Source organism: Phyllobates terribilis, unplaced genomic scaffold (assembly GCF_046119375.1).
Source record: "Phyllobates terribilis strain yellow unplaced genomic scaffold, ASM4611937v1 Scaffold_1__5_contigs__length_1240528914, whole genome shotgun sequence".
NCBI classification, from domain to species: domain Eukaryota; kingdom Metazoa; phylum Chordata; class Amphibia; order Anura; family Dendrobatidae; genus Phyllobates; species Phyllobates terribilis.
In genome coordinates this window covers 801,937,421-801,952,875 of record NW_027362761.1, presented here as the reverse complement: position 1 = coordinate 801,952,875, position 15,455 = coordinate 801,937,421, and the positions used below count along the sequence as shown (strand labels likewise).

Below are 15,455 nucleotides of genomic sequence, written 5' to 3'. Positions count from 1 at the left end.
GGAGTACTGGCTAGCGATTGGGGCCTGGTCAGTCCTTGAGCAGATGGGATCTCCCCTGGCCAGGCGGAGTTGTAGGCCTCCCAAACTAACGATACTCTTCTGGCTACCTTGCTAGAAGCGAGTATAAGTAGCCCACGTCCCTGAGTGTACCGTGTGGTGCTCACCCGTATGGCCGGTGACTCGGGGCCTTCTAGTAGCTTCCGCTCCACGACGGCGGTGCTGGTCCCATGCATGTGACCGTGCCTTCGGGTTTCTTGGCCAGAGGACCTGAAATCCCCTGCCTGACGGATTCTGCTGCTGGGTAGGAGTTAGTCCCCACAGCCTCGGACTCCGGGTCCGGTAAGAAATCTTCTCAGTCAGGGCGAGCTCTGCAGCTGCCAGCCCCTCACTCTTTGTAACACTGCTCCCACAGAGCTCCTGTTGTTTCTTCCTATGCTGCTTCTCTTCTCTACTTCTGGCATGGCCCAGGAGCTGGGCCCAGCCGGAGCCACAGCTCCCTGTCAGCCCCCCCTGGCTGAACTCTCCCTCTCAACTCTCTAACCCTGCCTCAGCCCCAGGTTTATACAGGGGAAGTTCTTCCCCTCCCAGGACTGGGCAGGAGGTGTGGCATGCACAGGATCCCTGACCAAGAGACCTCCCACCTGCTCTCAGACATAACATTGCTTGTTACTGTGGAAACCAGACCCCTGGGGTGCCACAGTTGTTTATCAGGGCCCATTAATAAAGGGAATTCTTAAAGCTGCAGCATAAAAGACATTTTGGACAATTGTATGAGTCCAACTTTGTAGGAACAGTCTGGAGAAGACCATTTCCTGTTTCAATATGACTTTGCCCCATTGCACAAAGCAAGATCCATAAAGGCATGTCAGGGAGGGTGAAGTGTGGAAGAAGTTGACTGGCCGACAGAGAGCGCAGACCCCAACCCCGTCAAACACTTTTGTGATAAACTATAATGGAGATTTTGAGTCAGTATATGATCTTCCAAATAGCCTTCTGGTGTATGGGCAAAAATTCCCACAAACTCTCCAACATCTTGTAGAATGCCTACCTAGAAGAGCTGAAACTATTTTAACTGCAAAGGGGGGACCAACTCCTTAGTTATGCCTATGGATTTTGAATGGGATGTCATAAAACCCCCACTAGGTGTAATGTGGTGGTATCCCAATACTTTTGTCCATACAGAACATGTCCTTTCAATTATCATTCTTATTACTATACATCTTTGTTTGTCAATCAGATTAGTTAGACCATTTGGATAAAACAAACGTATGCAGATCTGGGGTTCTGGTTAGAATCAGTGACTTAGAATATTAACGTCAGTAGATTCTGTGACATAGTGTACAGTAAACCACACTGAGTTTTTGCTTGATTTATGTAGGTATGCACTCTTCTCTGATGAGATCACTGCACTGCAGGGGGTTCTTTAGAGCGTTGCTAGGAATCCCCTAATATGGAACATACTTACAGAATTACAAGATTAAAGAATCAGGCAAGAGGGAGGCATTTGGACACAAATGATGTACCCACTTTATGTAGATAAGAATGACACATCTGCATATTTCCATGCTATATAGGCATCGTTAACAGCTTGACACTACATTCTCTCAATGCAGTTTTTATTTTTAATTCCTAAAGAACACTAATACTAGCCAATGTAATAGGAAAGCACAGTCCAGGTAATACTTCACTGAAGGAGGGACCTTCACAGGTTGGCTCCCCGTGGTGACACACTAGAAGTGTGGGGTTACTCACTGTTTTGGGCACTACCGTTCCTTATGCAGGTGGTAGGGTGAACAAAGCTCATGGCGTGGAAGTCACGTAGCACTGGTTCCCACTGGAAGCGCATAAGGAAAGCCGTGTACAAGAGAGCCCTTGTCCAGCTCTATCTCTCCTGACTATGAGAAGCTTCACTCCTTTAAAGCAGGGTTCCCCAACTCCAGTCCTCAAGGCCCACTTACAGGCCATGTTTTCAGGATTTCCTTAGTATTGCTCAGGTGGGAATTCCATCACCTGCACAGGCAATAATTCCATCACCTGTGTAATACTAAGGAAATTCTGAAAACCTGACCTGTTGGTGGGCCTTGAGGACTGGATTTGGGGAACCATGCTTTAAAGGGAATCTGTCACCCTTTTGAGCTTTTTGAGTTAATAATATGGGCATTCAGGTTGTATACAGCTGAAATTAGTCATACCTGTATGCCTCTTGGATGTGGCCTTGTACAGTAAAAAACCTGATAGTAACCTCTTAGCAAAATTAGTAATTTATGAAAAATAATAATAAATTGAGTATCCTGTTAACATGAGACATGACACAAAAATGGTATTTACAGAACCAATTCATTTATCATGTCTTAAGCTGGCCATACACATTTACTGACAAATGATCATTCGCCTGACAGTGATCTCTTCCGACTCCCCTATACAGAGGGATAGAGCCACTTCCAAAACCATCTAACAGCCGCTTATCTGAACAAAAGGATCAGGCAATCGAATGCTGTTTCTCCGTGAAAGATCCACTTCCAGAACCATCTATCAGATGTTTATCTCCCTCCTAAACAAAAGGATCAGGCGATTGAATGCTGTTGGACCAGTCAGAAGGCCAACAAAATTGTCGGGTTCAGCTATTATGTAGGGTCCTTAATAACTGTATTGTCTTGTTATTTCTAATGACTATTGGAGCATTTACACAGCACCATCATTGGGAATTATTGTTTCCTGATAGTCGTGCAGTGTAAACAATTGCTGATCACCTAACAAATGAGAAAAACGCTCATTCATTGAGCGAAATGAATTTGAAGCTTGCTTAAAATGTCATCATTCTGAAAAATTTACCAATATCTGGCAACTAGAAGTCCATATGGTAGGTCAGCTCAGTTGTAATGTAACATATTTCGAGTATTATTTTTCCATCTTTAGCTAATAGTAATGATAAGAATATAACATGCGCATTTGTACTTTTTTCCATTTCTATATTCTGACCTTTTAAATTTGTTGTGTCAGTTACAGTGGTTAAATTCAGTAATTGGAAAAAGCTTAGAAACCCACATTTTATGTTAAAGTTCCATGCTACCTGAGTGTGGCATCACATCATTAATTACTACAGTATGAATTAAAATTAATTTTGTTTATTTTTTTTCAGGATTTTAGCATGAAACAAGAAGTGTTTGTCAAGAACATATCATATACATCAGGATTCCGGTAAGTTGTCAATTCCTTGTACTGCTGGTAGTACTGTATTGCAGTTTAACATTCTTCCAAGGAAATGTTAATATGGAATACATGCCACATTTTTATATAGACTTGAAACAAGCTAGTTAAATACAGTACCTTACTTGTCATCACTTTGGATAATGTATCTGCAACTCAGCCTGAAAGTTTGTGAACCCTTCAGAATTTTTATATATAATTTGACCTAAAACAACATCATATTTTTAAAAGTAGATAAAGAGAAATAATTCAAACAAATGAGTCAAAAATATTAAACTTTGTAATTTTTTATTGCGGAAAATAATCCAATATTACAGATCGTTTGGTGGGAAAAGTATGTGAACCTTTAGGATTCGCAGATAATTTGAAGGTCAAGTTAAAATCTGGTGTTTTCAATCAGTGGGAAGACAATAAGGTGTGAGTAGGCAACCTGTATTATTAAAAGGGAATCTGTCAGCACGATCCATAATTCCCCCTCCTAACTATTTATATGGTCATGTTACTTTTCGAAAGGCAATGTCATTCATACCTTTATTGATGCAATCTGTTGCTCTCTGATTGAAAATTTTAATTCAATTTTATTTAATAGCTATAATTCATATACAAGTGAGGCTTAAATGCTCTGGGTGTGTCAAGATACTTCTGGAGGCTCTGCCTTCCTGGCTCTTTCCCCTCCTTCCGCTACCTTTCTCCTCTTGACTAACAGTCAATTGGCTTGATTACACAGCCAGTGAGCTGTCAGTTGAGACCAATAAGGTGAGGATGGGCAGGGAATAAAGCCAAGGAGGCAGAGGCTTGGAAGTGCTTTGACACTCCTAGAGCAGTTAAGCTTTATCTGTATAAGAATTAAAACAGCAAATTTTAAGTCAAGGATCAATGGATTGGATAATTAATTGTGTGGGTGACATTATATTTCAGAGAGCAACCTGACCATATAAACATTTTTTTTGGGGTGGAGGGGGGGCGTATTGCTAACAATTTCCCATTAAAAGCAGGGATCTGTCAAAGTCTGATCTTCATAACACATGTTGGTGGAAGTGTACCATTGCATGAACAAAGGATATTTCTGAGGACTTCAGAAGAAGAATTGTTGATGCTCCTCAGGGTGGAAAAAGTTGCAAAACCATCACTGTAGCAGTTGGACTCCACCAATGCACAGTCAAACAGATTGTGTACAAATAGAAATTCAAGAGCACTATTATCCTACCCAGGAGTGGTTGATCAACAAAGATCACAAGACATAGAACAGTCAGCCAAGGTCACAAAGGAACCCATGGTAACCTCTAAGCAACTAAAGGCCTCTCTCACATTAGCTAATGTTAATATTTATGAGTTCACCATCAGGAGGACACTGAACAACAATGATGTGCATGGTAGGATTGCAAGGAGAAAGTCACTACTCTCTAAATTGAACATTGCTGCCTGTCTGCAGTTTGCTAAAGATCACCTGTACAAGCCAGAAGGCTATTGGAGCTATGTTCTTTAGCTGGATAAGACCAAACTAAAGTTTTTTGGTGTAAATGAGAAGAATTATGAAGGGAGAAATAAAAACACTGCATTATACCATAAAAACCTCATATCATCTGTGAAACATGGTGAACTATCACGGTTTGGGCCTATTTTGCTGCATCTGGGCCAGGAAGACTTGCCATTGACGCGCCCCCTAGGCCGTGGGGTACCCGGTGCCGAGCCGGTAGATGCTGGGGGATGAGGTCACAATGGCGGTGATCCGGTCCGTGACCCAGGGCGGTCATTCAATAGGGAATTATTTACAGGGGAATTATGTACAATGTTCGTGATGCCACCTGTGGTATGCATCTAAGGGAGCCGCCGCTGCGGAGCAGGTCCTCTGGAGCTGATGTTACTGCAGCAGGGATAGTGTGGCTCTCCACAGGTTATGCTGGGCGTTGTAGTGCAGGGTTTGATGGCGCAGCAATAATCACAGAGACAATGAAGTGCAGTCCTCAGGGTCTTTACTCACGGTTGTTGCAGTCCAAGTTACAGGTACCACAGTAACTTCCCTCGTCATGCTGCGCTTACTCAGGGAGGGGTTCAGTCCACCCCCAGATATCTCCTGAGTACTTAGCAGGACCACCTTCTGTGTCCTTTCTCTGGCCGTCTCCCTGCACCTCATACCTAGTGTCCAAATCCAGTACCTGCGGGCCTTGTCGGGCGACGTCTGTTCCGTCCCCTGGGTCTTCTATAACTACCTTCTTGGTGAGACTGATATGGACTGTTGGCTGCAGGACTTGACATACTGCAGCCTCCGGATTCTAGTTGAGTCATAAAGTTCTCTGCTAGTTGAGGGGCCGGTCCCCTTTGTGTGGCCTGACCCCTTCACCTCCCTGCAGATTCGGGCGTACGGGTGGCCTCCAGCACTGCCCGTACCCCTGGGGTCCCTTCTTCCGTTCCTGGAGCCCTTCCTGCTCCCTCTCCTCTTTCTTCAGTCCTGGGCCTCTCCTCAGGCCCTCTGCCTGAGCAGAGCTCCAGCAGAGCCCTGCTCCACTCCTTTCACTGTAGACTGTTCTCTCTCTCTCCTCAGACTGACTGGCTTGTCTTTCTAAGATGGCTTCCCTTTTTATACCTTCCTCTCATGTGCTCCCCTAAGCTACTTCCTCCACCCACACCCACTACATAGTTCCTGCCCCCCAGCTAGGTACCCGGGACTGTGCTCTCCCTTAGGGGCAATCTCGCCCTACCCCCACTGCGGGTATGTGTTGGATGCAGGTGTTAGGGTCCTTAGCTGTACTCCTTCCTTACCTGCGAATGAGATACCACACCTCTGGTTGAGATGCAGTACCTCTGTGGCGACCGAACCCTCAGGGGTGCCATACCATCAATGATGAAACAATTAAGTATGAATTTTATAATTAAATTCTAAAGGAAAATATCAGGACATCTGTCCATGAGCTGACTCTCAAGAGAGCACCAAGACAACAGCCCAATTCATGCAGCAAGACAACAACGCAAAGCACATAACTCTTTCTACTAAGGGGTGGAAAACTTCAGGCCCACGATGACCTTTTTCCTGCCCCCGGGCAGATTCCCGGGAACCATAGTGCTCGGGCCAGGAGCTGCCTTTTGGCAGCCGTCGGACCTTCAGCTTTTTCTTACTCTGCGAGCATGCACGCGCAGCGTTCACTACTGAACACTGCGGCGTGTGCAATGAAAGATTACATCCCCACACTTGGCAGTACCAGTGTCAAGAGGTACTTTGTGGGTGGAGTTAGCACGATGCGCTGCTGTCCCGCAGTAGAACACAGCAGCGGCAGTATCTCCTGTGATGTCTATACTGTAGCCTCAGCTCTCCTGTGATGTCTATGCCACATCCCCAAAGTGTCTCCTGTAATATTTATGCTGCATCCCCAAAGTGTCTCCTGTGATGTCTAGGCCGCAGCCCCAAAGTGTCTCTTGTGATGTCTATGCCGCAGTCCCAAAGTGTCTCCTATGATGTCTATACCGCATCCCCATGTCTCTTGTGATGTCTATGCTGCAGCCCCAAAGTGTCTCCGTGAAGTCTATACCTCAGCCTCAAAGTGCCTCCTGTGATGTCTATGCCGCAGCCCCAAAGTGCCTCCTGTGATGTCTATGCCGCATCCCCAAAGTGTCTCTTGTGATGTCTATGCCGCAGTCCCAAAGTGTCTCCTATAATGTCAATACCGCAGCCCCATGTCTCTTGTGATGTCTATGTTGCAGCCCCAAAGTGTCTCCTGTGAAGTCTATACCTCAGCCCCAAAGTGCCTCCTGTGATGTCTATGCCGCATCCCCAAAGTACCTCCTGTGATGTCTATGCCGCAGCCCCAAAGTGCCTCCTGTGATGTCTATGCCGCATCCCCAAAGTGTCTCCTGTGGTGTCTATGCCGCAGCCCCAAAGTGTCTCCTGTGAAGTCTATGCCGGAGCCCCAAAGGGTCTCCTGTGATGTTTATGCCGCAGCCCCAAAGTCTGTCCTGTGATATCTATACCGCAGCCCCAAAGTGTCTCCTTTGTTGCCTATTCCGCAGCCCCATGTCTCCTGTGATGTCTATGCCGCAGCCCCTGCATCTCCTGTGATGTCTATGCCACAGCCTTGGCATCTCCTGTGATGTCTATGATGCAGCCCCATGTCTCCTGTGATGTCTATGCCACAGCCCCTGCATCTCATGTGATGTCTATGCCACAGCCTTGGCATCTCCCGTAATGTCTATGATGCAGCCCCGTGTCTCCTATGATGTCTATGCCACAGCCTTGGCATCTCTCGTGATGTCTATGATGCAGCCCCATGTCTCCTGTGATGTCTATGCCACAGCCCCTGCATCTCCTGTGATGTCTATGCCACAGCCTTGGCATCTCCCGTAATGTCTATGATGCAGCCCCGTGTCTCCTATGATGTCTATGCCCCAGACACATGTCTCCTGTAATGTATTTACAGCAGTCTCTGTGTATCCAGTTATGTATACTGCAGATATCCCACTGCTTGGGTTCTATAAATGTAATGTGAGCAGTGATGGATTTTCCACTATTAGGAGACCTGCAGTGTAATATACATCCGTATTCGGTACGACTTACTGCTGCAAGTTCTTTACGAAACTTATTGCAAAGAGTCACCTGCACTCCAGATCAACGCAAATCTGGAAAAGCAGTTACAAGTAGCAACATCATACATACCACCTAACATCACAGCCGCACCAAAGAGAAGCAGTTTCAGTCATCACATTAGGGGTGAGTTAACTAAATGTTTCACCAAATATAGCAGGATAATTTTCAAGTTGATAACTTTGTATGGCCCCTGAGTGATGGTATAAATATCCAAATGGCTCTTGGCAGAAAAAAGGTTCCCCATCCCTGTACTAAAGAATGGTTAATGAAGAATAAAGTTAAAGTTTTGGAATGGCCAAATGTTAGAAATGTTGTGTAAGGATCTGAAGCAAGCAGTTCATGGGAGAGAGCTCACCAACATAACAGATTTGAAGCTTTTTTTGGGGGAGGAAAAGCCTAAAACTCATCCAAGCTAATGTGAAGGACTAATCAACAATTAATAGAACAGTTTAGATGTACAGTCATGACCAAAAGTATTGAGAATGAGGCAAATAGTAATTTTTCCAAAGTTTACTGCTTCATTTTTTGTTATGTCAATTTGCATATACTCCTGAATGTCAAAGAGTGATCAGCTTAACAGCAATTACTGTACTTGCAAAGTCAATATTTGCCCAGAAAATGAACTTTAACCCCCAAAACACATTTCAACATCATTGCAGTCCTGCCTTAAAAGGAGCAGCTAACATCGTTTTAGTGATTGATCCATTAACACAGGTGTGGGTGTTGATGAGGACAGGGCTGGTGATCAATCAGTCATGATTAAGTAAGAATGACATCACTGGACACTTTAAAAGGAGGCTGGTTCTTGGTATCATTGTTTCTCTTCAGTTAACCATGGTTAACTCTAAAGAAACACGTGCAGCCATCATTGCACTGCACAAAAATGGCCTAACAGGGAAGAGTATCGCAGCTACAAAGATTGCACCTCAGTCAACAATCTATCGCATCATCACGAACTTCAAGGAGAGAGCTTCCATTGTTGTCAAAAAGGCTCCAGGGAGCCCAAGAAAGACCAGCAAGCGTCAGGACCGTATCTTAAAACTGTTTCAGCTGTGGGATCGGACTACCAGCAGTGCCGAGCTTGCTCAGGAATGGCAGCAGGCTGGTGTGAGTGCTTCTGCACGCACTGTGAGGCGGAGACTCTTTGAGCAAGGGCTGGTTTCAAGGAGGGCAGCAAAGAAGCCACTTCTCTCCAGAAAAAACATCAGGGACCGACTGATATTCTGCCAAAGGTACAGGGAGTGGACTTCTGAGGACTGGGGCAAAGTCATTTTCTCTGATGAATCCCCTTTTCAATTGTTTGGGACAACTGGAAAACAGCTTATTCGGAGAAGAAGAGGAGAGCGCTAACACCAGTCTTGTCTCATGCCAACTGTAAAGCATCCTGAAACCATTCATGTGTGGGGTTTCTTCTCAGCCAAGGGAATCGGCTCACTCACAGTCTTGCCTAAAAACACAGCCATGAATAAAGAATGGTACCAGAATGTCCTCCAAGAGCAACTTCTCCCAACCGTCCTAGAGCAGTTTGGCGCCCAACAATGCCTTTTCCAGCATGATGGAGCACCTTGCCATAAAGCAAAGGTGATAACTAAATGGCTCATGGAATAAAACATAGAGATTTTGGGTCCATGGCCTGGAAACTCCCCAGATCTTAATCCCATTGAGAACTTGTGGTCAATCATCAAGGGACGGGTGGACAAACAAAAACCCACAAATTCTGGCAAAATGCAAGCATTGATTATGCAAGAATGGACTGCTATCAGTCAGGATTTGGTCCAAAAGTTGATTGAGAGCATGCCAGGGAGAATTACAGAGGTCTTGAAGAAGAAGGGGCAACACTGCAAATATTGACTTGCTGCATTAACTCATTCTAACTGTCAATATAACCTATTGGTACTCATAATATGATTGCAATTATATTTCTGTATGTGATATAAACATCAGACAAACACTAATAAAAACCAGAGGCCAGCAGATCATGTGAAAATATAATTTTGGTGTCATTCTCAAAACTTTTGGCCATGACTGTAGTTATTGCTAAACAAGGGGGTCATACCAGATACTGAAAACAAAGGCTCACACAGTTTTCCACTCACAGCTATGTGTTATTGGATAATTTTTCTAAATATAAAAAGCGCAAAGTCTAATATTTTTGTTTCATTTGGTTCTCTTTATCTACTTTTAGGACCTGTGTGAAATTCTAATGTAGTTTTAGGTAAAATGTATGCAGAAATATGGAAAATTTTGAAGGATTCACAAACTTTCAAGCACCAATGTAGGATTTAGCACCAGAAATATATGTATATAAGAGCACATATACACAAAAACCTCAGAAAAATATGACATGAACAGAGCTTAATAGACCACAGTGCAAAAACTAGCAAAAATAATATACACCAATAGTAGAGAAATTTCACAAATGCTAAAAAAAGATTAAGCTTAAGATTTCTGAGTTAAAGGGCCTCTTCACAATTCTACTATTTTCTCAGCTTTGTACATAACTTGAAAACATTTTCATCCCATTCATGTAAATACAGTTTCCACAACCTTGTTGGCATGCTATGAAAAATCTCCAAGCAAATTTTTGTGCAATAATATGATGCTTCTTCCTCAATGTCTGGATTATTATGTGTGGCTACATTCAGTGTAGTATTGATCACTACCAGCATTAAACATAATTCTTTACGTACATAAAGAGAAGAAACCAGTGAAATTGATTGATATCTTAATTCATTTTTTAGGTCCTTGAAGGGCAAAAGTGAAGATACATCTGAAAAGGTAACACATGATCCAGCATTCAGTTCCTACACTGCACACCATCCTAGTTCCGGAGGAGAGAAACAGAACCAACCTTCAGTTCGCACTATACAAATGGGAATTCAAAGACACACCAGAGCCCAAAGTCTCACTCCAACCTCTGGATTACACAATCACATCCATAGTGGAAGGCTGAACACTGTAGCTTCTTCCACTATTTCAAATTCACCCAAAATTGCAGAAGTTTCTTCCAATCATAATTCAAAAGACTTTGTTACTACTGAAGATAATTTATGTGCTCCTAAAAATAAGGACATGTTGCCAGATGAAGATAAGAATAAAACTCTTATGGATTTAGGTTCAAATTCCAATAGTTTTGTAAATAGCAATGAGAAATTAAAAATAAAGTCTTCTCCACCACATAGACCTCCACTTCTGAAAATGAATTGCATGGATTCAGGTAAAGGAAGGAACTTACCTCTCGTCAACAATTCATGCTCTGTAACTGAGATAAGTCCTTCTGTTGTTTTGCCAAACAATAATACGATGTGGAGTACAAGTTCATCAGAACCAGAGACTCCTTCCCACCATGGAAAAGTATCTCTCCGTATATCCGAGTCTTGTCTCCGGTCATCTTCCCCTGTGGTTGTACCAGATGATGACGATGATGAAGTATTTGTCAAGGAACAAGCGTTAGAGGCTTTTGTTCCTCCATCTCCACCTCCTTTCCCACCACCTTCCTTGGAGGATGCTCTTCTGAAGGAAAGACAAGAAACAACACATGTTTTTCCACTGCCCATCAAGAAGAACTTAAAAGAAAGGTACAGGCTGGAAATAATTCACAATAACACAAAGTTATAAAGTTAATATTTCATTATTTGGTTTATCAGGCCTGACTTAGTTGAGCATTTACCAATTATTTTATGGCATTAATTTTAGAATATTTGGGGAATTTTCATATATGATGAATTTGTTGCATAAATTTCTGTGACGTCCCAATTTCTTGTATGAAGTTTATAGAAATCCTTGTCCATTTTGGAGTTTTAGCTGCATTTTAAGTTACAGAAAAACATGCAATAAATCTACCTTTTGTGAACACAAACTAGGAGCATCAACTGGACGGATTAGCTAATATTGAAATCTTCCAAATTCTAGGTGATATTGCACTGTCATTCCCATTCCAAAAGAATATGTACTGGCCGACAGATCTTTGTTAGTAACTATGGGTCATTCATTAAATAGTAATTTCTGGGTGACATTGTTAAGGGGTTGTCCAGTTCTTTCAAAAACAGCAGTAAGCTTGACCGTGTGTTTTCTTTTGGGTTTGTAGCTCATCTCTATTGAAGTACATAGAGTTGAGTTGCAATAAAACATACAATTTGTGGAGAAATGTGACACTATTTTTGGAGGAAGACAGCTATGTTTTTCTAAACAAGGATAATCCCTTTAACCATTAATGACTGCCTAGCTTCATTTGACGATTGATGGTGTACTGTAGGTCTCATATGATCTTTGATTTGTTTTCTGGGCATAACATAGCTGCTGGGGCTTAGCAGCTCTTCCAGTGACTCATGTCATGACAGATGGCCGTTTTTCCCTGTAACTGGGCTTTAAAGTGAAAAATAATTACATTACATAACGTAAAATAAAAAAAAAATTGAGGAAGTGTCAACGTTCTTTAGACCGTATAGAAGCTGGAAAAAAGTGGAGGTAAATCCGCGCTACCAACGTTATCAAATGCAGAGACAGAACGTAGAAATTCAAATATGGTATTTATTCAACGCGTTCCGAAGCACACCTGCTTCTTCCTCAGGACAAACCACAGAGAATCTTAACACTCTTTACATGTCTTAAATGATTGGTTTGGGGACATGTTATGTATCAAGAATTTGTGTTTTCAGGAGTGAAAAAAATAACAATTTAAAAAAGTCCACTCTGATCCAAACTGCCACTGTATCCTAATCAAAAATATCTATACATTGTAAATAATAATTTTTATGAATTTTACCTAAAAATAGTAATAAGAATTCTCTAAAATAGTTCTCTAATCATGTCATAATGAGTGTCATGGTACCAATAGAACAATTATTTTTGTAGCCTAAAATATATAAAAGTTAGAGATGGTAATCCACAAATTGTGCAAAATTGCTGTAAAAGAAAGTTTAAAGACTACAGTTTAAGGGCTTGTGCAGACGACCGTATTGTCGGCCTGAGTGCGAACTGAAAAATCATCGGATTCCACTTGAACAATTTTTATCATAGAATAATAGAATCTTACAGTTGGAAGGGACCTCCAGGGTCACCTGGTCCAACCCCCAGCTCAATGCAGGATTCACTAAACCATCTCAGACAGATGTCTGTCCAGCTTCTGTTTCAAGACGTCCATTGAAGGAGAACTCACCACCTCTCATCACCTCTCTGTTCCACTCATTGATCACCCTCACTGTCAAAAGGTTTTGTCTAATATCTAAGCTGTATCTTCTCCCTTTCAGTTTCCTCCCATTGCCTCTTATGTTTCCATCTGCAAATGAGAATAAAGCTGATTCCTCTACAGTGTGATAGCCCTTGAGATATTTGTAGACAGCTATTAAGTCTCCTCTCAGTCTTCTCTTTTGCAAGCTAAACATTTCCAAATCCTCTAACCGTTCCTCATAGGACATTGTTTGCAGACTGGTCACCTTCCTAGTAGTTCTTCTCTGAACTTGCTCCAGTTTTTCAATGTCTTTTTTAAAATGTGGTGCCCAGAACTGGACACAGTATTCCAGATGAGGTCTCACCAAAGAGGAGTAGAGGGGGATAATTACTTCACGTGATCTACACTGTATGCTTCTGTTAATACATCCCAGAATTGTGTTTGCCTTTTTTGTTGCTGCATCACACTGCTGACTCATATTCAGTCTATGATCTATTAGTATACCCAAGCCTTTTTCACATGTGCTGTTGCTTAGCCCTATTCCTCCCATTCTGTATATGCTTTTTTCATTTTTCTTGCCCAGATGTAGGACTTTGCATTTCTCCCAGTTAAAAACCATTGTTAGTTGCTGCCCATAGTACCAGTTTGTTTAGATCTTTTTGAATCCTCTCTCTCTTCTCTAGTATTAGCTATCCCTCCTAGCTTTGTGTCATCAGCAAATGTAATCAGTTTACCCTCAATTCCTTCATCTATATCATTGATAAAGATGTTGAACAACACAGGGCCCAGGATAGAGCCTTGTGATATCCCACTTGAGACATTCTTCCAACTGGATGTGCAACCATTTATGACCACTCTTTGGGTCCGAGTACTAAGCCAGTTATGAATCCACTTAACAGTTGCTTTGTCCATTCCATAGTTGATCATTTTTTCAATAAGGATGGTATGAGATACTTTGTCAAGTGCTTTGCTGAAGTCAAAATATACTACTGTATATCTACTGCATTTCCCTGATTCACCCAGTCAGTGATTCTGTCATAGAAGGAAATTAAGTTAGTCTGACATGACTTATTAGTTACAAACCCATGTTGGCTCTGGTTATTTCTATGGGGCCGTGTTATTCTATGGGGCCGTGCATATGTCCAATTTGCATCTGATATTCGGATCGCACTCAGCCAAGCAAATCAATGAGTCCATGGAAAAAATCGGACTGCATTTGGATTACATCTGGGTACAGTCTGATTTTCAATATGGAGAAGATGGAGATTTTTTTTTCCATCTTTTCCTCATCCAAGAATATCAGAGTACACTGTGATTACACTTTAATCAAACTCTGATCAGAGTTTGATCAGAGTATGATTAGCATAATTGGCCTGATTCTCTCGAATGAGAGAAAATACTGTCATGTGACCCTAGCTTAAAGGATGTCACATTATATAAAAAGTCACCCAAAGCTGTGAACATATTTTCTCTTCTCATTATAGGTATCCCATCCAAGTAGAAGATTCAGAAAAGGAAAACAGAACTGTAGAGCCACCAACTTCCAATTTACCTGTGAACAATTTGGAACCTGCTCAGACTGAAATACCTCTGTTTAGAAGAGGTTCCCTGGGATCAAGTCACAGTTCCGAATCCTTACAAGCACCTCCCACTCAGGATGAGACAACTCCATGCAAAGCTCTTGAAATTTCTGACCACAAAATATCTACTTATGAAAGCAACTTAGGTCAGGCCAGCACAAATTTGATGAATCCTGAAGATGTTAAATCTCTGGAGTTGGCCAAGGAGATTGCAAGCAAGGACAAGTCTCTAGCAGATATTTTGGATCCAGAGCTCAAGATGAAGACCACCATGGATCTAATGGGTGGCCTGTTTTTGAAGAGCACCTGTGCACTAAGGGATACTAATAGGAGGTGGATCAAAGAGAGGATGCTTCCAGAAAAGGTTCATTCTACGGAGAATGAAATGTAAGTGGCCCATAAAATTGTTACATTTATTATTCTGTAGAAGTTATTACACTATGATACCCAATTACTCTTCTTTATATTATGTTTACACCTTGAAGTAGGGACTTTTATTATACTCACTGTTTTAAAGGGATTGTCCACTACTTGGACAACCGCTTTTCATTCCTCATGTTTGGCCACGTTTGAATAAAAACACTTATACTCACCTCCGGTGCCGGCACCGTTCCAGCTGTGTCGGTACTTGCAATCCCGGGATTCATGTGAGGTTGTTACATCACGTGAGCCCTGCGTCCAGTCAGTGCTGGCGTCACTGTCCCCACCTTCAGACAAATCGAACATCAAGAGAATGTCAGAGAGCAGCCACAGCCCTGACTTCCTGTTGATGTTCAATACATACGAAGGTGGGGTCAGTGACGCAAGCGCTGATTGGGCACTCACGTGAGCCCCGGAAACGCAAGTGCCGATACCGCTGGAACGGTTCCGGCACCAGACGCAAGTATAGATGTTTTTATTTTAACAGGGCCAAACATGAGGA

At 42.5% G+C, this 15,455-nt stretch overlaps 1 protein-coding gene across 4 annotated transcripts in view; it reads left to right on the top strand.

The window, feature by feature from the left end:
* SHROOM3 (shroom family member 3) overlaps window positions 1-15,455 on the top strand; it is a 461,578-nt gene that overhangs the window by 425,652 nt on the left and 20,471 nt on the right. For all 4 annotated transcript variants that reach the window (XM_073637099.1, XM_073637100.1, XM_073637101.1 and 1 more), the window contains 3 exons: window positions 3,140-3,198; window positions 10,525-11,361; window positions 14,438-14,920. In XM_073637099.1, coding sequence (XP_073493200.1) covers window positions 3,140-3,198; window positions 10,525-11,361; window positions 14,438-14,920 — 1,379 coding nt within the window. The remainder of the gene's footprint in view (window positions 1-3,139; window positions 3,199-10,524; window positions 11,362-14,437; window positions 14,921-15,455) is intronic.